A 27,867-nucleotide genomic window follows, 5' to 3' on the forward strand; every position below is an offset into this window, starting at 1 on the left:
GGAGTTTCCAATGAGCAGTCTAATAATCTCTTCAAGCTGTTTGACGAAGCCGCGCCTGGGATTCAAAGAATTTCGATAGATGACGCCAGCTTATTAGGAGCAGCATTATCTAATGAGGCAAGACGAACAATATTAAAAGACAAAATTTCTAAATTAGAATTCTTCTTTACACGTCTTTCCTTGATTTCAGCTCACTCTGCCTTTTACCTACTACGTGCCTCATTGTCCATGCCAAGGCTGCTATACTTTCTTCGCTGTGCTCCTTCTTGGCGGGATGCTGATCTACTGGAATGCTATGACAACACCTTGAAAACCGGTCTAGAATCTATCCTGAATTGTTCACTCAACAATAACTCTTGGCTGCAGGCGTCCCTTCCTGTTAACCACGGAGGTCTCGGCATTCGTCGCGCCATGGATCTGGCTATTTCATCCTTTCTGTCTTCATTCTATGGCGCTAAGCCATTGATCGAGACCATTCTCCAACAAGATCTTAGCCTAGTATCGGATTCGGATGTCAACGATAGCATTGCTAAGTGGTCATCTATAGTGGGATCAGATCCCCCTGACCTTGATAAGAGAGGACTACAATCCTCTTGGGACGATCCTCTTATAAATCATCACTTTTCAGCTCTGCTTCAGTCATCCGATAACCCAGAAGATAAGGCCAGACTTCTAGCTACATCATCTCCAGAAGCAGGCGCTTGGCTCCATGCTATCCCGTCACCTTCTTTAGGATTACATTTTCCCAATGACAGTTTTCGAATTGCCAGTGCACTGCGTTTGGGAGCAGATGTTTGCGAGCAACACAGATGTCCTGCCTGTAGAAGTGTCGTAGACAAGAAGGGCCTTCATGGACTCTCCTGTGCCAATAGTGCGGGCAGACATTCACGCCACTCCAGCGTCAACGACATTATCATGAGGGCACTAATTTCCGCAGGAGTTCCTTCTATATGTGAACCGTTGGGATGCAGTCGTGCAGACGGCAAGAGGCCAGATGGTATGACTCTAATACCGTGGAAGAAAGGAAAAGCACTTCTATGGGATTTTACTTGTTCCGACACCTTCGCCCCTTCAAATATACATTCTTCCTCAGCACAAGCTGGCAACGTGGCTGCTCGCCGGGAAACAGAAAAGCGCAGGAAATATAGCAATTTACTCGAGAAATATAATTTTGTCGCTATAGCTGTCGAATCGGGTGGTTCATGGGGTCCCGAAGGCCTTAACTTTATAAAAGAAGTTGGTCATCGCATTCGTTTATCGTCAGGAGATGCTAGAGCAACCTCGTTTCTACTGCAACGCATCAGCATGGCAGTACAAAGAGGGAACGTTGCATCAGTTTTGGGAACGCTACCCTCTGGTAAGGAACTGGAGGAGATCTTTTGTTTGTAATCTCGGCGAAGGTTTGAGGATGCTGTTGTGAGGCTTATCACAATAACGTGTATTAGTGAATAATTATATTTTAATAATCTGTAAAATGTAAATTGTGCACTGTTCAAGGAATGTAATATTTTGTAGTTTTGCCAGCGGACTTAATGCAAAGTGGGATCTTATTGTTGTCTATATAAATACATTGTATTTTTTTTATATTAGAAGAATAAATATCAGCTGGACTTCCGATTATGGGAGGTAGGTTAGGTTGGTTAAAAAAAAAAGGCTATTTATCGTTAACAAGTTTCTAGCTTTGTTTTGAGATTTGTAATACAATAAGGGAACACCTGTTAAAATTTCACTTATATGCTTGATGTTTCACTTCAAGAAGAAGATTAGCTACATAATTTTCATGACAGTTACATATTATAGCGGAATGTGTTATGCTAAAAGCATAATTTGTAAGCAAGCTCAAAGTTTAAACTTTCAATAAAGGGCCAATGTCATTGTATCTGTTAATTAACTAGCAGAATTTCAAGATCAAAAGGGCCAATGTCAAGAGATATCTCGGAGATAAGCTGAAAAATATATTCATGAAAGTATCCGATACGGCATAAACATATCTTCCATTAGTGAAAGTATGAATTTTCTATCTGTATGTATCTTTGAAATACCTTCAAACAAAAAAATGTAAGAAACTTGAAATGTTTTTTTCCAAAATATTTTTGACATTGGCCCTTTTAAACCCAAGCGACAGATATATACAGGGTGACTGGTAAATCGATGCATTCCTCGCAAGGGAATATTCTGCAACTCCTTTGGAACATTTTCACCTATATGAACCTGGGGTCGCAAATCAATAGCTCCTGAGTAATTTGCACATGTGCGATTTCTTTAAAATTTGCCTGCTAAAGGGAGGTGCGCGAGAAAGCTTTATCCTGCCGCACTTCCACATATCGTAGAGCGCTGAAATTTTACATGTGTAATCCTACATACCTTTGTAGGTCATATGGTAATGGACAGCTTGAGACTGCGCCGTTGCTGTGTTACAAGTCCCAACGTGAAGTAAAGTCTAGTAATCGAAAATCCATTAATAAAACTCAGAAAGCAGCGTGGCTACATTGCAGAAGTACTTGACCTTAAGAAATGACTACATGGTTGAGAAAAGGTGGAACGAAGATGTGCAGTCAAGAGAAAACGCGAACTATGACCAATTTCATACTTAGGGTCGTGCATATTTTCGACTAACATTCGAGTAATGATCAAATGCGTTGTTTTCCAGGAGGCGGCCACCCTTTGTCAGCATGCCACAGTATGGGATTTCACAGGATCCCAAAAGGCAAGCAGCAGGCATCCTACGTACTTTCTATTATCCTTTGAGAACCTTTGTTCTACTACACTAGCATGAAAACCATGAGCTCGCAACGATCCACAAAGGAGCTCCGCAATTTTAGCATCCACAAGTTAACATAATTTGTCAATGAGCTTACCAGTTAGAAGTCTACAAAACAATTGATTGATTGATTTTGAGTTTTACGTCCCGTTCAGCAGCGAGGCTATATGAGACGTGGACCTACTGATTAACGTGGAATCCGAACCACATGAGCTCCCGCCGGGAGTCTACAAAACAATACAATCTTTGTTACTCTGACAGTGTTTAGTATACACATGACATAATCATGAGTGAAAAGGAAAAATACAAAATGGTGACTTCAGAAAATAATCTGAAACTGTTATAAAAGATTTGAGAAGTGTGATTGAGGGAGAGATCACTATATTGACACCGAAATTTTTTTTATTATGTTCAGAATATTCAATATCATTCCCTCGATTTAAGAAATATTGGCAACTTATCTCTATATAACCATGTAATGAAAACGAAGATTTCAATAGAATCCATACATATTGTTATAAAACTATAGATTTTACTTCATAACTTTGAAATTACTTAAAAGTTCATGACAATTTTAATCCTCTTTTGACTGGAAGAGAAATATTATAGAAGATATGTATCCGAGAAGGAGATTTAAAAAAAAAAAAAAAAAAAAAGTTTTATACTACATATTAATGAATTGCAGCAAACGACTTCAGATAAAAGGAAAACGATAAAATTATCGCAAAATTAAACAAATCTCTTGTCAATAATGAGTTCTAACATAATCTTACTTACTTTAAAGATAACATTATAGTAAGAGGTACTAGAATTAGTTTTATGATGATTTGCAATTGATTGTCACAGTTATAGCAAATTTTTATATTTATTTTCTTTGTTGCATATTTATGAGGTTTTACTTCTGTGTGTTAAAAGATGCTGCTTCAATGCAAACTTTAGCGTAAAAGTTTTACCACAAATTTGGCAATGATGTGATTTCTTCCCTGTATGAATTAACGCGTGATGCCTCAGAGTAGATTTCTGAGCAAAAGATTTACCACAAACTTCACATGAATGTGGTCTCTCACCTGTATGTGTTAATGTGTGGTCTTGTAAAATCCACTTCTGTGTGAACTTTTTACCACAATACTGGCATGAGTATGGTCTCTCGCCGGTATGTTTTAATAAATGTTGCTTTAAAATAGATTTTTGAGTAAATGTTTTAGAGCACTCATGGCAAGTATGCGCTTTTTCACCTGTGTGAGTTTGCTTGTGTTTCCCCAAACCATATTTATGAGCGAACCTTTTGCCACAAACATCGCAAAAAAATGGTCTCTCATCCCTATGCATTAATGAGTGCTTCCTAAGATTGGACTTTTGAATAAATACCTTCCCACACTCCTGGCAAGAATATGGTCTCTCCCCAGTGTGTATGAAAGTATGTTTCTTCAAAGTTGAATTTGTAGTGAAAGTCTTCTCACAATATTGGCATGAATATGGTTTCTCTCCTGTATGTGCTGTTAAAATATGCTTTTTCAAAGACGACTTTTGTCTGAATGCATTTCCACAATTCTGACACAAATGTGGTCTCTCTCCTGTATGAACTAATCTGTGCCTTTTCAAAGCTGATTTATTACGAAACTTTTTTCCACAATCCTGACATGATTGGGGCGTTATATGTTGAACATCAAGTTTCCCCGAAGTAGATTTCCCACTAGAGGTGTCACACTCCGAGGCAGATCCAACAGTAGTACTGAAAAAATTCCAAAGTTTGATTTATTAATATTCGTACTGTGGACTGTACGAATTCTATATATTAGACGTGAATTCACCTGTGAAGGCTTACTTTTATACGAACTCTCTGGTGAGATATATTACACCAGTCAATCAAGTTCATGTAGACAGAAGAATTACAGGAAAATGAAAGCTGTCCCATACGATAGTACTATGCCAGTTGTATTTAAGAAGAAAATTCCCCACCTCTTCCCCTTCCGCTTACACTCGAGCCCCCTATTAAAGTTGAAAACAGCGTTTTCATTTTAAAATTCATTAAAAATCAACCATTGCATCTACAACAATCGTTCTGCCATTAACGTATATTTATTCCGCTTATCATAGTTTGGACTAATCTTCAATCTGAACCTGTGTGAAAGCCGAGAATTTTATATCCAATTAAGAAAAATATAATTATTGATGCACTACTATGAACTTTCAATCGGAATAACAGGGACAAACTTGTTTTAATTGAAAAAGTGATTGATATATGATTTGCAGGAATTATATAGGCTTTTAATTTATATAAAATATATGATCACGATTGCTGGGAGAATGGTGAGAGAGAAGGAGGATTTCACTGATGTAATAAATTTAGATCTTCAGGTATTAAAAGCCGTGGTAGATTATGACAAATCCTTCAATTTGAAATGCTATATTCTGACAGCAAATATGAGTATTATAGCTGTCACTTATCATTTGTTCATTTGTATTATTTCTTCATGCGTCTCACTCTCTTGTTAGCCGTCAGTTTTTTTTAGTTTTCTGGAACAAAAACCATTACAAAACCCAAACCTATCACTGTACAACAATCCACTTTTACACACAAAAAAAGCACTTCTCTTAATGGACAAAAATTAGTTCAGAGTAAATTGCATCAAAAAGCGTAACTAAGCTTCTCTCCCAAACCTGTTCGAGTTTCATCACTTTTAATCCACCGCTGTACTTGGTAGTACGCCCTTAATGATTGCGTGTGCTAGGGTTAGTGATGAACAAATTCCCAGGAAGATATTTTTCGGGAATATTCCCCGGAAGATTCTCCAAAATGGGAATTTATGTACATTGACAAAAAAATTGCTATTCTATTACTACATTATGATTTCAAAGGTAAATTCATTTTTTAACAGTATATTATAACTGTTGTTTCCAGACGATTCTTTAAAATGTATATTCTGAACGATATTATTTTTAATATTTTATATATTTAGAGAGTACGCATAAATGTATATTTACTTACAATATGTTCTATGCAAGTAAAAAATGGTATAGTAAGTCCACATACTTTTACACCGCTAAACAGTTTAAATTTATAGGTAAGTGGATATTCTGAACGTAACTCTACTATTAATATAAATATATTAAAGTTTTAAATGTTATAAACAAATTAGGTTGAGTAACTGCCAGAAGACACATGTCTCGCCATTTTATCAACATTTGCGCATACATATTTATGTTATAACATTTGCAAGATACTGACTTAACTTTATAATTTTGCACGTAATATTGCCACGACTTTACTTCCTACCTATTTCTCGAAATTTCACATGTACGAGAAGTCCAAGTACTCTTCAGAAATTCGAGTCAGAGACAAGAGACAAACCGACGTCTATTACTAACGGTGGTTCGGGTGTATTAATAGTACTTCGTCTCTACTTCTATATAATTTCCACATTTCTTTACAAACTGGTTCTTTTTCATCATTTCTAGACTAGTACTTTGCTACTTTTTAGTGCAAATGGAAATGGAATTTAAAAAAAACATTAATTATATAAAGTACAGTTAACCCCCAAATTATTTAAAACCTAGAAGTTAATCATAATAAAGGAAAAGAAAGTAAATAGTTATATGGGTCTTATAATTTGGAAGATAAACTAAAGAAATGGTAATAAATTCCTTCCCGGGAATTTATATGCCAGGGAAAAAACCCGGGAATATTTCCACTGCCCATCACTAACTAGGCTGGAAGTGCGTGGGAGAGTAATAATTTCAAATTTTGATTTTAGGGACTTTGTAGCTACATTTTATTTCTGGAGAAAGCATCGAATTTCATCCAGTTTTGTAAATACTGCGACCGTATACAAAACACCAACTCTTCAACAATAGCCTTCACCTCATCCTTGGTTCTAGCTGCTATGTTCAATTTTTTTTCTCTTCCCACAGTTCTGTGCTTTTGGTAAGTAAGCTCAAGGCACTGATTTTACCTTGGCCGTAAAATGACGTCAGATCCAGTCACCGCACGCAAAAATAAAAATATTAACTTTCACTTTTGAACACGCTTTCATTTTTTTGCTATTTTTCGTGTAAACGGGTAATAAGTCTATTGCTTCCATACCTAATAAGAGAATCAATAAATTTGTATCTTTCTCCAATTGAATGGCTCAGCCGAACAACGTCGCAAGTAACAATCCAAGCTAACAGAAATCGAAAAAAAACTACATGTTCATTATGTATAGACTTTCAATTTCCTTTTTTTCGTTTCAAACACTATGCATTTATACCAAATGATGTTACATAGAACTGGAACTTCTATTACAACACCGTTATCGTTAAAATCTCAATCTGACAGAATTTGTCACTTGCAACGTTGTCCGGCGGAGCTATTAAATTAATATGGTGGGATTTCCAATAGATTTAGCAATGGAAATTACTTCCTTCACTATATCTGCATCAGCATCATCAGCGGCCACCTTAATCTTACAACAGCACAGTAACTTATAAGTGTATTGGGCCCTCTAGAAAGTTTTTCTAATTCTTGGGCTCCCTCTTTCCAACTTTCTCTTACTCTTTATGGGGCCCCGGAGCCTCTGGGCTCTACCACACGGCAAGGTATCCGGGGCCATTTGTTACACCCCTGGGCCAGTTGCATACTTGACAAATTAATTAAAGGGAAAATATTGACAAATCTCAAGGGCCTCTATAGAATTTTTTTACTGAAATGGGCCCACGACACATTTTTGTTTCTTTTTACCTTTTGTGTGCTACTTTGTTTATGTAATGTAGTGAACCTGTTTGATTTTTCATTTATAATTTCATTTTCGTATCGCATATGGAGTAAGGAAATTTTGTCTCAAACTGGGCCCCTCAAACGGCGGGGAGCTTCGCTGTAAGGGGCAGATACCCCTACTCCCCACAAGTTACGGTCCTGTTTTACAACGAAAAAAAATGTTGGATTTCGTACATTCCTTCATACTGTAACTGCAATCAAAACGTGGACTTCGGAATTGAATTCGAATTTGTAATAATCTTTTATTTTCCTGCTTCCATATGAGATGAAAAATTGATTTGTAAAGCTGGTCTCGATTTACAGAGATAGTTGACTTTCTGATATTGAATTTCCACATTTATTAATAGAGATGGGTTTGACTGTGTTGTTCGGCTTCAAATTTACATTATTAAAGATGCAATTTTCTACTGACTTGAATGATTTTAAATTAATTTCGTAAGCTTTTTCACAATTTGCAATATCATTTGCAACAAACCCAGTGGCTATGAAAACAACTGCGCTATCGTCAAGGAGGTTGAATGCATGCGTTCGAATCCACTCAACAATTTTCCGATAATTCACGTTTCTTTTGCCTTTTTCTCAATTCAGTGTGCTGCTCACTTCTATCTTTGAAAATACCAGTGAATAACTGAAACGATTCAGTTATGTTCAAAAACTTAGAAGCACGATAAATTAATTTTAGTAAAGATTTTCACTGTAGCCTCTTCCATGAGTAAGTCCGCCGACTGAATAATTATTTCGCATGAATGTTTTCTCTATGCACATGCAGGAGAAATTCCACAGAAAAAATTATTTATTCTTACAGAAAAATCCCTTAATTATGACAAAATGGTTTTAGCGGTACATAATCACGCATTGTACGTAATATAGATACATGTTTTGAAGAAGCCAATATTATGTTAACGTTTTAGTTAAGAAAGCGAAGATGTTATGTTAACAAGAAACATACTATAAATTATAAAATTTAAAATATACCTTTGAAAGTCAGGTCCACTTTTCCCATCTAGATTATCTTCGGCTTTATTACTTGACAACGATTCATATGATTCTGAAAGAGAAATATCATCACAAAGTTTTTCTTCCTTTATTTCAACTTTTATTTCAAGTTCTGTGTCGAAAGTCGATTCACATGTTACAGTTTCAGGCACTGCTGGATTATCTGTGAATAAAGGTAAATGCGGTTCTTTGATATCTACGAATTCCGTATCCTCCGGTTCTAGCGATTCTTCGTCAGCGTAACAATCGACGTTTTCTGTCTTGATGAAACTTCTACATTCTACAAAAGGTACTTCAAATTTTGTTTCATTTTTGTCTCCCATTGTCTCATTAATTAATTTAGAGTAATAATTTGAAGTTTATTTTGAAGTCAAAGACTAAACATCCATGTGCACTTTTTGTTTAGGTAAACACAATTCCACTCAAAAGAACCTGAAAACAAAATAAATGAGTAACTGAAACAAATAACACACTCAGTTTCTTAAAGAATGAAACAGTAAAAGCAAACCTAGTTTTAACATGAAATACAGTATTAAATTACACACTACGTCACAGTATATATTAGCCCCACAACCCATGGCATAAATATTACCTACCTTATTGAAGATGACAGGAGATTATAACTGAGGCAAGAAACTTCTAGTTCAATACAAAAGCAGCGTGGTGTACGCCATCCAGGGAAGAATTTTAATATTGGAAAAATACACAAAGAATTTAAGTTGCGAAATTGCTGCGTTTTGCAATGCACAGGCACATCTTGAGAACTCATCTTCCAAATAAACTCTCTTAAAAAGGATAGCTCACAAGTCTCAATTTCGCCCAATGATCGTCACAACCCGTGCCATCTAAGGACACGATAAGGTAACTTCTAGCATACGATGATCATACACCTTAGATTTCAAAAGCAGAAAATGCGGTATCGATACGATATTAGTCAGTTACCCGTAAAGATGTTTACGGATTGATTCATTATCTAATTTGGTAGAGATAATCGATCCAGTTATCTACTGTTTAAAAAAACTGAATTGAAACATCCTCATGCGTTCAAGAGTTAATAGGCAGAATAATGAGAGTACGTAATAACATTGCAATCTAATAAGGCCCACTATAGCAATCCCAGTAAATCAACTATTAAACGTCTGTACGATAAATTCAAACTGGGAGCATGTCATATACGCCCCCCAATGTGAAAAGACCGACTTCTCTTACTGAAAACTAATTGACGGATTAAGTTAGCATGCGTTGTGAAACTTTCTGACCATTTTATATTTAACATCATTGTGCCTTACAAAGTCATCAATCAATTCCATAAAATTGGTTATTATTGCAAGGGACAAGATCATTTTCCTACATTTAATCATAATGTACAAATATTGTTATTGTACAAACATGTTTATATGGTCAGCAATTTCAATACGCACTCGCTCCATGACTGGATTATAATGAAGTAGAAAGCAAGAGACACACAGACACTAAGGGAACCCTTAATTTTTCTATTTGAAAAGAAAAATATTTCTTTTGAGGTAACATTCTACAGTAAAAGTCTTTCTTATATATTCCGTTCCAACAAACTCATCTTCGCTAAACCTTATAATGGTGTTTTATCCCATAGTTGCCTTCCTCGTTTTCAACATTATATGACTAAAAAATTCAAAGCTACTATTACTATTTTGTAGTTACTATTAATTCAACTATTCACACCTTTTTACTGCACAGCATCATATATTGTCATTTCTTACAGTTCTTTCAGGTTTTATACTTAAGTAGTGTATTACTTTGATACTTAAAATATTCCTAATAAATTTTGAGTATTCACCACCGACGAATCAGCGCTCCACATTTATATAATTTCGATTACTTACGCCTCAAAATTGGTTTTCACTTGATTTAAAAACCACAATAGATAATAATATAAACACAAATTATACATGCAGCCTTCAATGAGCATTTTTCGATTCATGTAAAAATCCACTTGTATTATTTCTTACAATTATTCGATAGTATTAAAGACCTCTCTCGCCTCCTAGTATTATATGTATCAAGTGCGTCAAACAATGTATACAAACTTTAAACTGCCATAGAAATATTATTTCCCAACCTAAAAGTTATCAATCGGGAAAACATACGACCACAGTTCTATTTGAAAATAAAGTGTACTTTCTGGTCGAACTGAATGTTCCAAATGCTTGAAAAATGAAATGAAATGAAATCTTTGAGTTTTACGTCCCATGTTCTGCTGGTTAGGCTAAAGGAGACGGTGATGATGAGAAACGAATGAAATGGTGCAATGAAGAAAGTGGAAGGAAACGGGAGAACCCCCTTTAGAAAACCCACGAGCACGGTTTTTCTACCACAAAGTCCATACGGTACGAGCTGGGATGGAACCAGGGACCCCAAGCAGCGGAGGTAAACGCTCTACCACTGAGCCCCCCCCCCCAAATGGTTGTTGTCCAAATGTCCAAAATCATTACTCTCAGTATTGATACATTTCTGATTACGAGACACGACTGCTTGTGTACTTCACACCAAAATGTTCAATGGGATTTCTGCGCACACCATTTGAATCACATTCAAGAATGTGTCCAGGTTACGTGGTTTACATCATCTCATTTTTACTGTACCATATAAGAAAAAAATGAGAAACTTACGGTCTGGAGAGCGTGTAGAAAACTCGATTCGTTCCGTGTGTTATGCCCGTGGGCGGGGCTATGTGGGGGCACTGCCCCCCCCCAACTTTTTGACAAACAAAAATGCTACTTATAACATCCTTCAATTCTGATTTATATTAACCGTGCTTCCCAGCAGACAAGAGGTCTGCCCCCCTGCAATCAATTCCTAACTCTACCTATGGTTATGCCCAGTGGCTTCATACACTTTCATCCAGATTTGCTCCCACACTACCATAATAGTGTGGAAGGACGTCATTTTGGTGACAACAAACTTTATTATTACAGTACATTGCACAAATGGCAGGGAAAATAGAATACGTAGCATCGTAGAATACTTTTCTCTAGTTACACTATCATCAAAACGGAAAAGTTAAACGAGTCCTATAAGATACAATACACTACGCAATTACACCAGATAAATGGCAGCTTTTTTAACAGTAATACGGGAATAATCTTAAGCTCAATACTGAGAGTTCCATTAAGTTCAAATTCTGCTTCATACAACCTAACAATATTACTCATAAATCCCGGTTCACGTGTAACTATCTCCTGAACCTATTCACAAAATTGTATCCTGAGATCTGGGTCGTTCCCACTTAGCTGTTGCACCAGCCTTGGAATGTACACACGCAATCTACTTCCTTCATTGTGTAGCACACTACTAGAATTTACACTGTTCTTACGTAAAGATATGAATATTTTTGTGGTGCACGCTGAAACACTTCATTAACGCAACTGAGGATTTAGCACTTGTAGCCGTGCAAGGCTTCTCTATCACATATCTTCTGCTCGTCACATACTGTTCCATGAATCCGTAATTGGCCTCGTAGATGTATAATTGTAACCCTTGAAGGTGGGTCAGTGTCATAATCACAATTCCACTGTTTAAATCTGTGTGAGTCATGTTAAAGTTACTCTCTTCTCACTAACTAGGTTGCTCAGCTAGACCAACAATTCTCATGTCACCTTGAGGAAACTTGACATTTCTCGAAATGTTTAACGTTGTGAGTTGGAAAATACATTGTCAGTGACGGTTCAAATCATGTACACATTTCTGACCCATCTGATATATATCAATTTATATTTGAACAGTGTTGTCAGCAGGGTTGGCAAAAACCAGTTTTTATTTTTAAAAGAAAACAAAAAATGATTTGTTTGTTCAAACCCGTTTTTTTTTTAGCTCAAACCAGGTTTTTTAGGTTTAAATAATTTGCTCTATGTATTTATATCACATATGGACAGAAGTTCGCATCGCTTTGGTGTTACTATGCAACAACCGGGTTATGCTAGAAGTGGTCACACAAGCTTAAAGCGGTATCCAAACCGCTTCCTGACTTACATCCGAGAGAAACTGTCATCCATTTGAACTCGAAACCGGTACTAATTGGCCACAAATGCGATGTGTCTGCCGACTCACTCACAGACTCCTGATAAAAATACGTTGTACTGATCTTTACATATTTGCTAATATAATTGTCAAGAGTAATTTCAGAAGGAGAAAAAGATAAGCAGTTGCACAAGTGAAACCATTATACAGAATTACAGATGGCCAATTTCAAAATACTGCAGAGTACAGAAGAACTAATTTAGTCGAAGTTACTTTACTACGACTTTTATTAATGCAAGTTAAAGAAATACAGCGACTTAATGTACATATTATTAAGAGAGGTCAATAAAGATACGAGTTATTTTATTCTACTTTGGCTTTGTCCCATTTATACATAAACAGATTCCAAGGATACTTCTGATTTCAATAAATGCCTCTCGTGGGGTTTGTATGACCCCCCAAAAAAGTACGGCATTTCGATATATTTTATCAATAGTAAAACATTACTAAAATGAAACAATATTTAATTTTTCTTTGATTACAATTACATAATAACAACTATAAAAAAATCACAAAATAAACATTCATACGGTAAACATAAGAACAACAAAAGTTGCTTTTGTAGTATAATCTCTTTGAGTAATGAATGGGGAATTTACGTCTGAATATAATACGAATAATACACGGGAGTGAAACGTGATAAATCATAAATCTGTGTTCATCAAAATTTTACAAACTCTTACACTCGTACAAACATTTTTTTTTTTTTTGTTTAAACCAAGTGGTTCTTTTTTTTTAAAAAAACAGCTGGTTTAAATCACCCTTGTTGTGAGTTCTGAGGAATTAACATAACAGCTTCACAACTTTTATATGTTTCCCTACATATCCTTTATTTTCCTAAAAGATATGTTCTATTAATAGATCTAAGTTTTTATGTTTATTTATATTTCAAGTTCTTATCCTTTAAATATTGAAAGAGGTAATTGCTTAATGAATGCCTATTATTTTAGATGCTGGTAAGAGGATTAATACATAGAACGAGACATTTTAGTACGCTGGACTTTATATTTTGTAAAATTAATTGGTTTTCTACACGTTGAAGTATGATAGGCTTCAAATAGTCACTCCACTCGCCAGTGGCGAGTACCTTTTACATTTCGCGAGTAAGGCCCGACCAATCAAAAACGCGATTCTTGTTTATTTATATAAACACTGTGACTGTAAAATAGTCGGGCTAGTACCTGAAAGCAAGATATTTCAAGCCCTGCCAATAATGATGTAACGAAGTAATTATATCTTAACTCACTCTTCTGATATGAAGTTACCTTTATCTCAATTTTTTTTTAAAATAGTTTATAATACATCATTATAGTTTATAATAGTTTATAATAATCCTACTAAACGAGATAGCTGGGAAGGAGGTAATTTCACAAAATAGTTTTGACGTTGCTCGCCTAAAAGCACTTCAGAAAAAAAGAGTCTGGCGCCTGGTTACAAGCTACACCTTCCAAAAACATCGGAACTTTTTTAGACGATAATATTTTCAAAATATGTGTAGCATTACGCTTGGGACTAAATGTTTGCCAGCCATTCACATGTGCATGTCAAGATCGAGTGGACGAGAAAGGTTTACATGCTTTGAGCTGCATTAGAAGTGGTGGTAGAATTACACGACACACGGAATTAAACCAAATAATCAAACGAGCACTCGCCAGCATCGATGTTCCTAGCATCATTGAGCCACAAGGATTGTATCGAAATGATGGTAAAAGACCGGACGGAGTAACTTTAATCCCTTGGAAAATGGGCCAGAGTCTTGTATGGGATGTAACATGTGTTGATACTTTCGCTCCTTCATACATAACACTAACATGTGAGGAAGCAGGAAATGCAGCAGAAGCAGCGGTTAAACGTAAACATACAAAGTACTCCAGATTGAAAGAAGACCATCTTTTTGTTGCCTTTGCTACAGAAACGATGGGAGTTTTTAGCAAAGAAGCCAGTGAATTTTTGAATGAGTTAGGATCAACTTTAATTAAGAAGTCAGGCGACCCAAGAAGCAAACACTATTTAATACAACGAATAAGCCTAGCAACACAGAGAGGAAATGCAGTCAGCATTTTAAAATCCTTCCCATCAGCACAAGAGCTGGATGAAATTTTTTACTTAAAATAAGTAGTATAAACATGATGATGGACAGCGATTTGCTTTCTAAGTTTATTTAGTAAATCCGTTCTATTTCCCTTTATATTTCTTCGCTGGGATGATATTCTTATTTCAATTTTTTATCACTAATTCCGAAAAGATTTGCCTAAGATATTGAACTTAGACGGACTTCTTTCTTTTTAAAAAATTTATAGTGCTAAACTGTGGTCTCCAGTTCCTGTTCTGTGTTCTGGTAACATTGAATGTGTTTGTCGTTGTCGAAAATGGAGTGCTAGGTGTAGAAATGTAGCTTATTTCTTAGAGACCAATCATAACATTTATTTTAATCATCTTGTAACTCTAAACAATTAGCTTAATTCCTTATTTTCTTGTATACTTCTATTAATTGTTACTGATATTCTATCATTTACTACGATATTGTTGATTTGCTGCATGGAGATATTACATATTAATATCTGAAAACTTAAGGAAAAGAACTATAAATTTTAATTCGTCATTGCGTTAATGGTTGTCGTCATAGGAATAATATATTTTAAATAATGATGTTCATTTGTATATAAACAGTTGTAGTACATGCCTTACTTGTGTAATAAACAACAGTTTTAATTAATAAAAAAAACTCAAAGAAAAAAAGTTTATAATACATATATTGTATTAATCTCACTACATCCTTAATTATTCTGATGTACACCAAGCGAGGGAACTTTTATATTCCCTAAATGCTAGGGAAAATGTATGCTACCACTACATCAACAACCTGATCATAAATTAAGTTCTGTAAATAGATAGTTTAAACCCTTACCGGAATAACCTTGTGTGCTGAGGAAAAGTGATGTGCGGACTCCACTACGACAATATCTTAAGCTGAAGATAACAAATCCATAATCAGTATACGCTATATATAGGTATGTGCGTTGCTCCCTACTAATAAAAAAAAAAGATTTTTGTAATATAATTCTTAATCGAAATTCCCTACATCTTCACTAAACAAGCGAATTTACTTTCATGAAAAGTTATTGTATATCTCTGATATTCTGCACAGTGCTATGTGTGTTTCTGTAAGGTTAACACAGCAACACTACCAGCTTATCCTTGATTTGAACCCTTATACCAGTGGTTCCTTTCTTTTCTGATAACACTTCACTGTATGCCTCAAAACATGATATACTTATTGAGTGGCGTACGCAGTTTCATTAAGAGAGTTTCCAAGAACTATATATATTAATATTTCTTTAAAGAGTAAATGTTCAGTTTTAAATATCTTGTTTAAGAGGGTTAAAACTCAGAAAACGTCCTTGCACATACACAAATGATAATGAAAACATATACTCTTAAAATAATGACATTGTGTAGCACTGGACATTGTTGCTGCTGTTGCAGGCGTTCACTGATCTAGTGTCTTAGAATTGATTCTAACCAATTTATTTATTATCTTTCTAATAATTCACGACACACCTCATAGGGTGTTGAGACACACCGGTTCGAAACTCCTGCCATGTACAATGTTACCGTGTTACTGTATGCTGTCATGCCTACATATGTAATATATGTACTGGATGCGTGAAAAAACGTTTAGATATTAAACTCTCACCGAAAATAGATTTCCTAACCTACAAAATGTCCACCAGGAAAACACATGCCAGTTATGTTTGTAAAATAAATATAAGTTTTGGTCAAACTAATGTTCCCAATGTTTCAAGTAAATTTCCGAAACTGCCTTCAGTATTGATACATTTCTGATTTCGAGTCACGACTGCGTACTAGGGGATACGAGTTGCATACTTTGCACCAAAGTGTCTAATGGGATTTCTACGCACACCATTTCAATCTCATTCCAGAGTGTGTACGGGTTACGTGGTTTACATCCCATTATTACTGTACCACCCGATGACAGAACTTTCTTTGTCTTTCTGCGATGAGCGTTTGGAAGCCAAAAATTTTCTGCAGGAATTTCAAATAAAAGATGAAGATAATACCATCATGTTTTTATTACAGCGTTACATGAATCATGGTAAACAGTTTTCAGCGGTATCCCTAATTCGAGTTATAACTTGTGAAGTCACATTTTTTGGAAGTTTTGCTATTTAAGAAAAATGATAAGGATACACCGTATTTTGTAATGAGAGCAGCAGAGCAGCTTTAAGAATTTTTCTTGATTTCTTATATCTGATGGGGTCCATTTAGAATAATGTATGTAAGATGGTCTGTTGTTCCAATATCATCACTAAATCCATCCTTTGCTGTTGGTCTTTTCTCCATCACATTAGTAACCACTGAACCCCAGCTTTCACATATGGCCTCAGACAATAGTATACTCAAACAAAACATCATTAGCTTTACTGCAACAGAGTATTTGTCTCGGAAATCTGTTACTACAACTCTAAAAGGAGTCTTCAATTCAAAAAAACTTTCCTTCATTTCTTGAGCTGGCTACCAAGTCCTGCATAAGTTTAATGAAAAGCTTGTATTCAAAAAATAATATATTCTGATTTATATCTATCAAAAACTGAAATGGGAATACACTCACAAACTCAAAGAAATTTGAAGAAGACAAAGTCTTTCTCTGCTTGCTCATCAGAAAGGTTACTTCTTGAAAAGTTTAAAAGAAATCCCTACTTCAAGAAGTTTGCGTCAGCATCAGACTCATGTGTACAAACTTCAAATTGTTACAGAAGAGAATTTTAAAACTTTGGGTATTCTACGAAAACATGTTTCATTAAAGCAGTATCAGCCTTTTCTTCCTCTGGTTTACTTTTTTTTTTTTTATTCCAGATCTCAGAAATTTTGGAACTGATGAGTTGGTCCATTAGTGGAATTCCATAAAAATGATCAGTTTCACATATGGAAGCGATCACTGTTTTGTTCTGAAAAAACTGACTTGGTAGCACCCGTATGTTGTGAGCCATATCTTCCACACTTACAATCGTAATAATTTCTGAAAGCTTGTTCATTTGAAACTTTAAATCAAACTCAAGAAAGTCCGTGAGATGGACCATGGGAAGTAGTTAAGTGTTCCAAGGTAAGTTATCGGCATTCTGCATAAATTTTGATATTTTATTCAACAATAAGTAAGTATCAGTTAACAATAGAATGGCATAGATATTGGATTTTGAAGGAATCTATCATCAATTCTAGCAGAAAAACACTTGTGATTGTTAAAAATAAACTTTATGCTACGTAAAAAAACGTTCAAACTATATTTATGCGAGTCGTCCGTGCATTTACGACATCTACACAAAGCAGGCATGTTTTTATACTTTTCTGTTGCCAAGTTTTAATTTTCCTCTGACAATTTTTCTGCACAGATGCAGCAAATTTTCTGCGATCACATCGCAGATCACGGCATGTTCTACCATTGGGCTGTACCATATTTTAAAAAATGAAGATCTGAAGAACGCGTAGGAAACTCGATTACTTCCATGTGTTATGTCCAGTGGCTAGGTACATTTTGATCCAGATATGTTCGCACATCCCTATAGTAGTGTAGAGGGACTCCATATTGCTGATAACAAAATTTATCATTACAGCACATTACACAATTATCTCAATTACAACACTGATGGTATTGTTTATTATAGATTTCGAAAATTGATTTACACGCACAAACGTTTGTGAGGAGTAATCCAGTATAAATACGTAAGCGCCTTCAGTTCATAACTTATACCCTTATAGTGTATCGTCCTTCAAGATGATCATGGAATGATTGTTGAGTATTGTTTAGTGAAGACCGATGAACGTAATACTCTATCTGTTAATACGTCCTGAACATACCGATAATTATGGAGCGTTGTGATGGTGCCCAGGCATCGTCGTGTGTTCACTATGCACAAGGAAGCCAGTGGTTACATTGCTAGCTACGATAAATTGTCCATAATAGCGACTAAGTAATACAGTAAAATACACATCAAGGTATGTAATATGCATTTTAACACCTGATTCATTGTTGCAGGCCTGGGTATAAGGACAAAAATCGTGGATCCTAACATTTCCTACTCTACTGATGTGCAAACTTCGGGGCTGCTATCATATAAGAAACTAATTTGAATAAACATATTTCTAATCAGTACAATAACGCAATTACACTATTGTGCCTGCTTTAAATGGAAAAGATTACTTAACCTCTCCAGTAAAGCTGTACCCAATAAATGTACTTTTTCTACCGTTGTTTGTCTATTGTGACCCAGTATATGGGCAATCTCTTTCGACACACAAATCTAAAACTATATAAAAAAAATTCAAAACTCAGATTCAGTTTGGTTATAGTCTACACAGAAAATATTTATCCAGGGTGAATACCAATAATATTCCAACAACATCAAGATGAAGGTATCAACGTTTATCGCTGCTTTATTCATAAAATCTTGAGAACGAAACATGCTCAATGGTTGCATCAAAGGCTCACAAATCGGTTGGATATTCATTTTGTGTAACAGTAAAAATATTTACATACCGAGGCAGAGACAAGGCAAATAGAGGAATGTTTCTCTATGTCACGGCCAAGAGAATGGAACACCTTGTCTAATATAATTAAATACCACTAGTAATTTAACACCTTTAAAAATTTACTTATTATGTTACCAGCGATTTTCCTCAAGAATTACGTGTTTTTTTCTATCTTTGTAACGAGTTTAGTATTTCACATACTTGAAATAACGTAGATTTATGTTGCTTACAATTATATATATATATAATTGGAAGTTGCATTTACTTTTGTACTTTTTCTAACTATCATACCGCATCTTTTCGACAGAAGTGATACACGCCAAAAAACTTCGGCTCCAAGCTCGTGTCTCTCATGAGAAAAGTGCCATAATGAAAAAATGTTATTTTCGTTTTAATACATTATATTTACAACACGTTTGCACATAAAGAAAAAACCATTGGGACTAGAAAACAACTTTTAAACTAGTTACGAGTTATGTCAATTTTTCTCGCGAGGGATACAAGCTTGGACCCGAAGGTTTCTCGACTTCTGTGTCAATTTTCTCGAAAAAGTGCGATATGTTTAATGAGATAATATTTAGAAGTGTCTCCTTTTATTATTACTCTTAGTTTTATTTATTTTTGACAAGGATTAGATATAAGAGCAGCCTTGGCTGAATCTCGCCCACTTTATTAAATGTATTTGAATTTAAATAATGCACAACCACCTCGTATCAGAGTAGTACCTATACACATTAACTTATCTTCAGATGTTTACGACCACGTACAGTCACTAAGAGCAATAGTAAAGCATCTACAAGATGATATTCACATTCTGCGACAAAATAAATCAGGTATAAATAGCAATCCCTATAATAGCAGTGAAAGTGCAAAGTACCATTATTTTGACGATACCGGTAGACCTACCTTAGTTTTGACTCAATCGCAATACATGTATAGTGAAGTGGTTAAGGGCAGAGCTGATCGAGCGAGTATTTCTCCGACGACAAGAAGTAATACCTACTGGTCACCAAGCGTAAGTAGACAAAATAGGTGTAATAGGTGTAAAAGGCAATCCCGGAAAAAGTGATCAACAGAAGTTATTTAAAGGAAACAAGTTATTTAAACTCTAGTGATGTGTTGCAAAAAATATCAATCTCATCCTTCCGCTAATAAAGTGGAAATGCTTAGACAAACAAAGGCACATAAAATAAACAGTAGTAGTGACACACTAATAGATTCATCTGTGTTATGTACAAATAGATTTAGTGTTCTAGCATCACTTGAAACAGACAATATGTGTAACACGGTATCTGAAATGGAAACGGAAAATAACCAGGCAATGAAACCCCTAAGGTGTTTTGATACAACCACAATAAAGAAAAACTGTATAAGGGATAAACAGAATGGTCCTCCCCAAGTCTTAATATATGCTGATAGTCACAATAGAAGGTTGGCTAGTAAGGTACGGGAAAATTTACCGCACAAAATAGCAGTGCAAGGGTTCATTAAACCAGGAGCAAAAATTAGTGATGTATTACCTGGTGTTAATTGTGGAACTGCAGATAAGATGGAAAACTATGTAATATTGTTTAGTGGTACTAATGATGTAGCATGCAATGAAGGAGATAAAGTAATTAAGAAAAATAGAAGTAAACTCTCAAAAGTAAAATATTCTAAAGTCATAGTAGTTAATGTACCTCATAGGTTTGACCTCATAAAAGAATCGTGTGTTAATGTAGCCGTCAAAGACGTAAATACAAAGCTAAAATCTCTCTGTGATCATTTTAGAAATGTTGTACTACTAGATGTAAGTAAATTTAAAAGAGAAATGTACACAGAACATGGTATGCACTTTAATCAGGCGGGTAAAAATTGCATCTGGCAAAAAATTTGTAAAATAATTGGCGAAGATTTACATACGAAGTCTAAATTTAAAGCACCAATTTCAATGCCATGGAAAATACAGGGAAACTGACTTTCCCCGACCCCGTGAGTATGAGTAATACTACCTGGGGCCGGGTGAAAACCTCAAATATAACAAAGTCTGTTGATTTTACTGATATTAATGGTTTAATAAAAGTTAAAACTAACGGTAGCTGGATTCAAAACTCCAACACGGATATAGGTATACAAGCTCTACTCCTATTGCACTTAAACAAACAATCCATAAGGAATAAGCTTGCTGAACTTGAAACATTTTTAGACCTCTTTCCTTGTGAAATACTCTCTGTGAATGAACACTGGCTCAAGCCTGATGACAAGTATATGTACGTACCAACGAGATATGAGGTAACAACCATGTTCTGTAAAGAAACATCAATACATGGTGGTGTAAGTATTTATGTTAAAAAGGAATTATTAATTGAATATACTGTTCTTAATCTACACCAATTTTGCATCAATCAAAACTTTGAAGTAGTTGGTATTTTATTTAAAAGTATAGGAATAATAATTGTATCTGTATACCGAACTCCTAAATCACATGTGGATGTTTTCCTCAATGCGTGGGAAAAATTAGATAACTATCTCAGTAAGTACAAAAATTACAAATTATTTTATGTAGGGGATATAAATATTAATATTTTACAAAATACACATGCAAAAGCAATGCTTTGTAATGTCCTTCGGTTTCATAATTTCTACTATATTAATGACGAACCTACAAGGGAATTAGCATGTTTAGATAATATTATCACCCATGAAAAAAGAATAGCGTATCATGTGGCACTGTACAGCCTTTATTGTCTGATCATGAAGGAGTATGGCTTTTGTTTCCAGTGAAATCACAAAAGACTCGAAACTACTGCGTTACCAAGAAAATTAGATTATTAGGTGAGACTAATGTAAAAAATCTAAGGTCTAGGTTAAGAGAAACTGACTAGAATAATATTCTTATAGAAAGTAGTGACATCACAGAAGCATTTAAAAACTTCCTGGGTACATTAAAAGAATATTTAAATGAATGCTGTCCAGAAAAGACAAAAAATGAAATGAAATTTTGAGTTTTACGTCCCACGGTTATGCCGGTTAGGCTAAAGGAGACGGTGATAATGAGTAATGAATGAAATGGTGGAATGAAGAAAGTGGGAGGAAACGGGAGAACCTCGAGAAAACCCACGCACACGGTGTTTGTCCACCACAAAGTTCACTTGGCGGGAGCAGGGTTTGAACCCGAGACCCCTAGCACCAGAGGTGAACGCTCTATCACTGAGCCACCGCGGTCCCCCAGAAAAGACAAAAAAGATTAATGTTTGTTTAAATATGCCTACTAAGAGAACTCCAAAGTGGTATACGCGAGAGCTTGAAACACATAGGAATAGATTAATTACTTTATATGACATAGCTAAGACGACGAGATCAACAAGAGATCAAGAAAAGTTTAAAGCTGCTAAAAGAATATACAGAAAAAAATCAAGGCTACAAAGATTGCAGCAAATGAGAAATGGATAAATAATTCAAAAAATAAATGCTGTGCAGCTTGGTCAATAATAAACAAAGAAACTGGAAACAATGTTACAAAAGATAGAATATCTATACCTCCAAGTGAATTTAATAAATACTTTATAAATATTATGAGAAACTTTGAGAAAAAATGACGATTCCACGGAAAATACGGGTAACAAAATAGATTTTAGTAGTATGCTACCATTACAATATAAAAATAAAATTAGGTCTCACTTTGAGTGGAACTTTGTAAATGCCAGAACTGTTTACTCACTTGTCAATAAATTGAAAGTATCCAGTACCGAAGACTGGTATGGACTTTCTAATAACTTATTGAAAAAAATTATTGACTTAATAATAGAACCCTTGGTTTACCTACTAAATTGGATGCTCTTTGAGGGAATTTTTCCAGATTGCCTGAAATATACTATAACTGTACCAGTACATAAAAAGAATGATAAAAATGAGGTTGAAAACTATCGTCAAATCTCTTTAGTACCGATAGTTTCGAAAGTTTTTGAACAATGCATCAAAGATCAACTATCAACCTTCTTTGAAGAGAATGGGCTTTTTTATTCCTCGCAATTTGGATTTAGAAAAGTCGTTCCACAGTAAAAGCTGTTGAAAATATAGTATCACAAGTATTAGACTGTTTTGAAAATAATATGAATGTTTGTGCAACACTATTAGATTTAACTAAAGCTTTCGATACAGTGTCACATGACATACTCCTTTCAAAATTGAATTATTATGGGGTCAGAGAAAAAGAACTGTCTCTGATTAAATCTTATCTCAGTAACAGAAAACAGGCTGTTGGTGTTGGTAATTCAATTTCAGAATTTTTGCACGTAACAACTGGTGCACCACAGTGAAGTGCCCTGGGGTCATTTCTTTCTCTAGTTTACGTTAATGATTTTCCAAGTTTTCTTCCTTTTAACAGTGTTGTATGTGTTGATGATACAACTGTCTTAACCATGGATAAAAATTTAAAAAAATATTCAAACTAAAAACACTCAAATGTTAGAAGCGTGTTCAGTATGGCTAAATTGTAATAGGCTGCTATTAAATGAATTAAAGACGGATGTTTTGTATTTTCATCTTAATAACAACATACATGATTTGAATGAGTGTCATTCTGTAAAATTGTTAGGAATCCACTTGGATCCAAAGTTAAACTGGAACATACATACTGAAAATCTATGTAGAAGACTATCTAGAGTTATATATTTATTACGTAGACTAAAAACTATTGTTAGTGAAAAAATACTTCTGTCAGCTTATTATGCTTTCTTTCATTCTCTATTGCTCTACAGTATATTATTATGGGGTAATTCAACTGGTGCTCAAATCGTTTTGAAATGGCAAAAAAAAAAAAAAGGCAATAAGAGTGTTAAAGGGACTACGTGATAATGACTCTTGCAGACCTTTCTTTAAAGAGATGCAAATCATCACAGTGCTCTCAATGTCTATCTATAGCTGTCTCATGTATATTAAAGAAAACTTGGAAAATATCAGAACCCGAAATAAAATTCATTGCTATAACACAAGATACGGAGACGACCTCGATACACCATATTTCAGGTTAAGTAAAACAAAAAAGAATTATAAATACACTGCGATGATGACGTATAATCTTCTACCTACAAAAATTCGTGGTATGTGTAATAGAAACTTCGAGAAACATTGTAAATCTTGGCTCATTGAAACAGCTGTGTATAGCGTTTTAGAATTTGAGAAAGAATTAAAAAACAAAAAGTGACTAGTTATGTACCTACATATTCAATGTATATATTTTGTATATTCTCTTGACGTTGTCTATTGCAACAAATGTTGTTTAACGACAATAAAGATATTCTATTCTATTCTATTCTATTCACGTAAGAAAGAACTTCGAGGTTAACTGCCCCAGATGGCGGCATCGAAATACCAACTTTACGGAAAAACGAACAGAATCAGACGAAATATCAGCATGAGAATAAGAAAAAAGGTAATAAAGGTTATCAGTGTTGGGTGCTTAATTAGGATGAAAACTGAAGTTAAATTTTGAACTATACGATTTCACGTATTGACGCAATACTAGGTAAACAGGCAAAAGAGGAAACTCATATTTTTCTCTTTTGAATGTTTACCTAGTATTGCGTCAATACGTGAAGTCGTATAGTTTAAGTATAAGATAAACTATAAGAATTTAACTATAAGATTTATAAACTCACCGTATTATTAACTAACCTAGACATTATATGCTCCAGTAGTGAAGGGAAATACACAAATGTAGAGTACAAACGAATGAGAGGGAGTCCATCTAAACCAAATAAGGTTAAGGGGGCATAATTAGCATGCTACCACTTTTCAATAGTGCATAAGCTTGTAAAATTCACGGAAGAAAAATTATATTTGATTTTGTAATACGATTATGCAACTAATCAAAATATATCAGTATCTTAACTCTTACAAGTAAAATAACGTAAAAATAAGGTATTGAAAGTGTTCCTCTGAACACTGTTACTCCATAAGAAAGGCAAGATAAAGCGAAATGTTGTGTAAAGCCAGCTCACAAAGTGATAATTAAAGTGTTGCAAAGCTGTGCTACAAAAATCATGGGTCTTTTTTCACTATCCTCCTTTATGCGTATTTCCAATGTCTCTTGACGCGCCTGCTCCCTATGGATGCAGCCCTTCACTACTACTCGGGCCTCTGTAATGCGCTTCTGCCCTTACTCTGTTATATAAAAAGCGTATTTTCTAGTGACCATACAGCACAATTTGGTTTGCACTTTAAAGTTAAAAAGTGTTTTATACACTGCAGTTTTTATGTCACATGTCCACATGTTGTAGTTATATTCAGTCCTACTAAAATCAATCTGCACTAATTAATGTAACTTCCCCTTAAAGAAAACACTTCTGACGCAGCAAGTGCATTTCCTGCTAAAAGTTCATATTTCATGAATGTAAGTATAACCTCGTCTGGCAATCTAGTACAGGAACCAAGTATATTCGTATAGGGCTTTGGTTTTTGACGTCGCAATGGCATGTATTTGATAAAGAGCTTTACCCAACACAACCTTAAAAGCTTATTTACATAATAGTATAATAGGCTTTATTTACAGAGCTGGTTACAACTGAATAATACGTAGTTTGTAACACTAATAGCTGAAATGTTCTAATTTCGCGCAGTAATACAATACAGATGAATATGTATCTAATGAAGAGCAAAGAAAGCATGTAAACAAGAAATATTTGTGATTAACACATATGGGTAAACGACAGTTAAAGAATGTTAAAACAACAAGCAGGCAGTAATACTGGTTCATGTAGTTGTATTCAGTAGCCACCAACTGCGGAAGATATCATACTTTGTCCAAACATATTCCATTCTGTAACATTTTACCGGGAACCGAAGTAGGATTGAGTATAGCCTGCTCCCCCCAGTGATTTTTAACGAATCATAGTGATTCTAACGATTCATACTAGTTCATAATGAATCGGAATCGCATGTTATAAAGATTTAAGATGTAAATCTTGCGGTAAGGAAGCTCTTTTTGTATAAGTAGTAGTAGTAGTAGTAGCGGTAGTAGTAGTAGTGGTAGTTAGTAGCCATAGTAGTAGTAGTAGTAGGAACGGGTTAGAAGCCCCGCAGGGGTTGGTTGGGTTCTGTTCTCGATTTAAGTAGTAGTAGTAACAGTAGTAGAAGTAGTAGTAGTAATAGTAATAGTAGTAGTAGTAATAGTAGTAGTAGTAGTAGCAGTAGTAGTAGCAGTAGTAGTAGTAGTAGCAGTAGTAGTAGTAGCATCAGCAGTAGTAGTAGTAGCAGTAGTAATGACTCTTCCAGTTCCGGTGACAAAGAACTGGGGGGAGCGGACTATACACAAGCCCCGAAGTAAGTGGTTACCTACCGTAGGTACAGTGACTAAAAAGAAAATATTAAGACATAGTTCTGTAACTGGTGAAAAGTAATAATATGTCTCGGGGTTAACTTCACAACGCCCACTTCAGTTGGTATTTTTACGCAGATACAAGATACTATACTCGATTACTTTTAAGAAAATGGATCAAAACTTTCCTAAACTAACCTGGACTTATCATACCTATTCCTACCTTACTCTACCTTACCGTATATACTATACCCTTTTACAGGAGTCTTTTTTATATAAGCGTAGATGGAGCTTACATTGTACACTGTAGCCCTATCTCCTGTTAACTCTACCATTCGTTATCTATTTATCATTCTACTTAGTTTACTTTTCTTCCCTCTCTTAAACAATTCAAATATTCGATTTTATCGAAACCTTATTCTATCCTGGGCGCTGCTTTCCCCAACGATAGTAAACGACCTCCACGCAAAATACTTGTTGTAGTGCAAAGAGGTTGTACTGTTTCATTCCGCACTGGTTACTCTAAATTTGCAAAACGCAACGCAAAAGGCATAATAAACATTCATAATTGCTATGCCGATTATTGAAGATGAAACCGTACATTCGCATTATGTTGACGCATTTTTCTACAGAATCAGGCTCCGGATAAATCTGGAAAGCCCTCTCACACGGATCTGAACTAAGCCCTCAACCTAGGTTACAACTTAACAGTGTTGCTTAAGGTCGTGCCTCCATTGCATCCGAATGCGACTGCGAATGCGAACTGCGAATTCATGTGCCTCTACTACATCCGAAGTTTTGTGAATGCGAATCAAGTTGCAACACCTCTTTCAAACCTTCAATGTGAAATATTTTTGCTTGAAAATTCATATCTTCTTTCATTTGAATTTTCAGAGCAATAATAATAATAATATCTATTAATTTCCTTTGTGTGCAAAATAAAGTGAATGTCGCGCCTGTTATTATTATACTTCTGTGGTAACCGCTATTTTCACTTTAAAATATATTAACTAAATAAAATTAGAGATTGCAAAATCAACCAACTAAGAAAATTTTTTTCATGAGTAAAAAACTCGTTTTTGCTATTTCAAACATATTAGTCAATAATTACATAATCAATAATTACATAATCAAACATATTAGTCAGTGACTTATGGAATGAGGGAAGCAATTGTTATGGTACCTAATACTACAAATAACTGAAATATTTTATAATATTACTCACTTGTCACTTAAATTTTTCCATCGTTTCCTGACAAATTCTTCGTTAATTACTCGATTATAAAATTCACCATGTCACCTAATTTTTAAGTCTATTCGTGTTCCTTTCCTGTCAAATTCTCCAATCATCCGCTAAAAAAAAAAAGTCACCACTGTTTAACACTTCACTTAAATGTTAAGTTTATTTTTCTTCCTTTCTTGTCAAATTGTTCAATTACCCGATCATAAAAT

General features: G+C 34.9%; 1 protein-coding gene across 11 annotated transcripts; it reads right to left on the minus strand.

The window, feature by feature from the left end:
* Positions 1 to 1,666: 1,666 nt before the first annotated feature.
* Positions 1,667 to 27,013, minus strand: LOC145683203 (uncharacterized). Of its 11 annotated transcripts, none has more exons than XM_081754574.1 (4): positions 26,712 to 26,843; positions 15,478 to 15,599; positions 8,493 to 8,945; positions 1,667 to 4,493 (listed from the first exon to the last, which is right to left on the minus strand). In XM_081754574.1, exons 3-4 carry the CDS (start codon positions 8,834 to 8,836, stop codon positions 3,647 to 3,649), a joined length of 1,191 nt encoding a protein of 396 aa, XP_081610700.1. In that variant the 5' UTR covers positions 8,837 to 8,945; positions 15,478 to 15,599; positions 26,712 to 26,843; the 3' UTR covers positions 1,667 to 3,646. The 11 variants fall into 11 exon arrangements, with proteins under 11 accessions (XP_081610700.1, XP_081610713.1, XP_081610693.1 ...); XM_081754587.1 differs by having other exon boundaries at positions 15,478 to 15,539; positions 26,654 to 26,821; XM_081754567.1 differs by having other exon boundaries at positions 26,654 to 26,821.
* Between the last annotated feature and the right edge of the window lie 854 nt (positions 27,014 to 27,867).

Source organism: Thermobia domestica, chromosome 1 (assembly GCF_964235325.1).
Source record: "Thermobia domestica chromosome 1, izTheDome1.hap1.1, whole genome shotgun sequence".
NCBI classification, from domain to species: Eukaryota; Metazoa; Arthropoda; class Insecta; order Zygentoma; family Lepismatidae; genus Thermobia; species Thermobia domestica.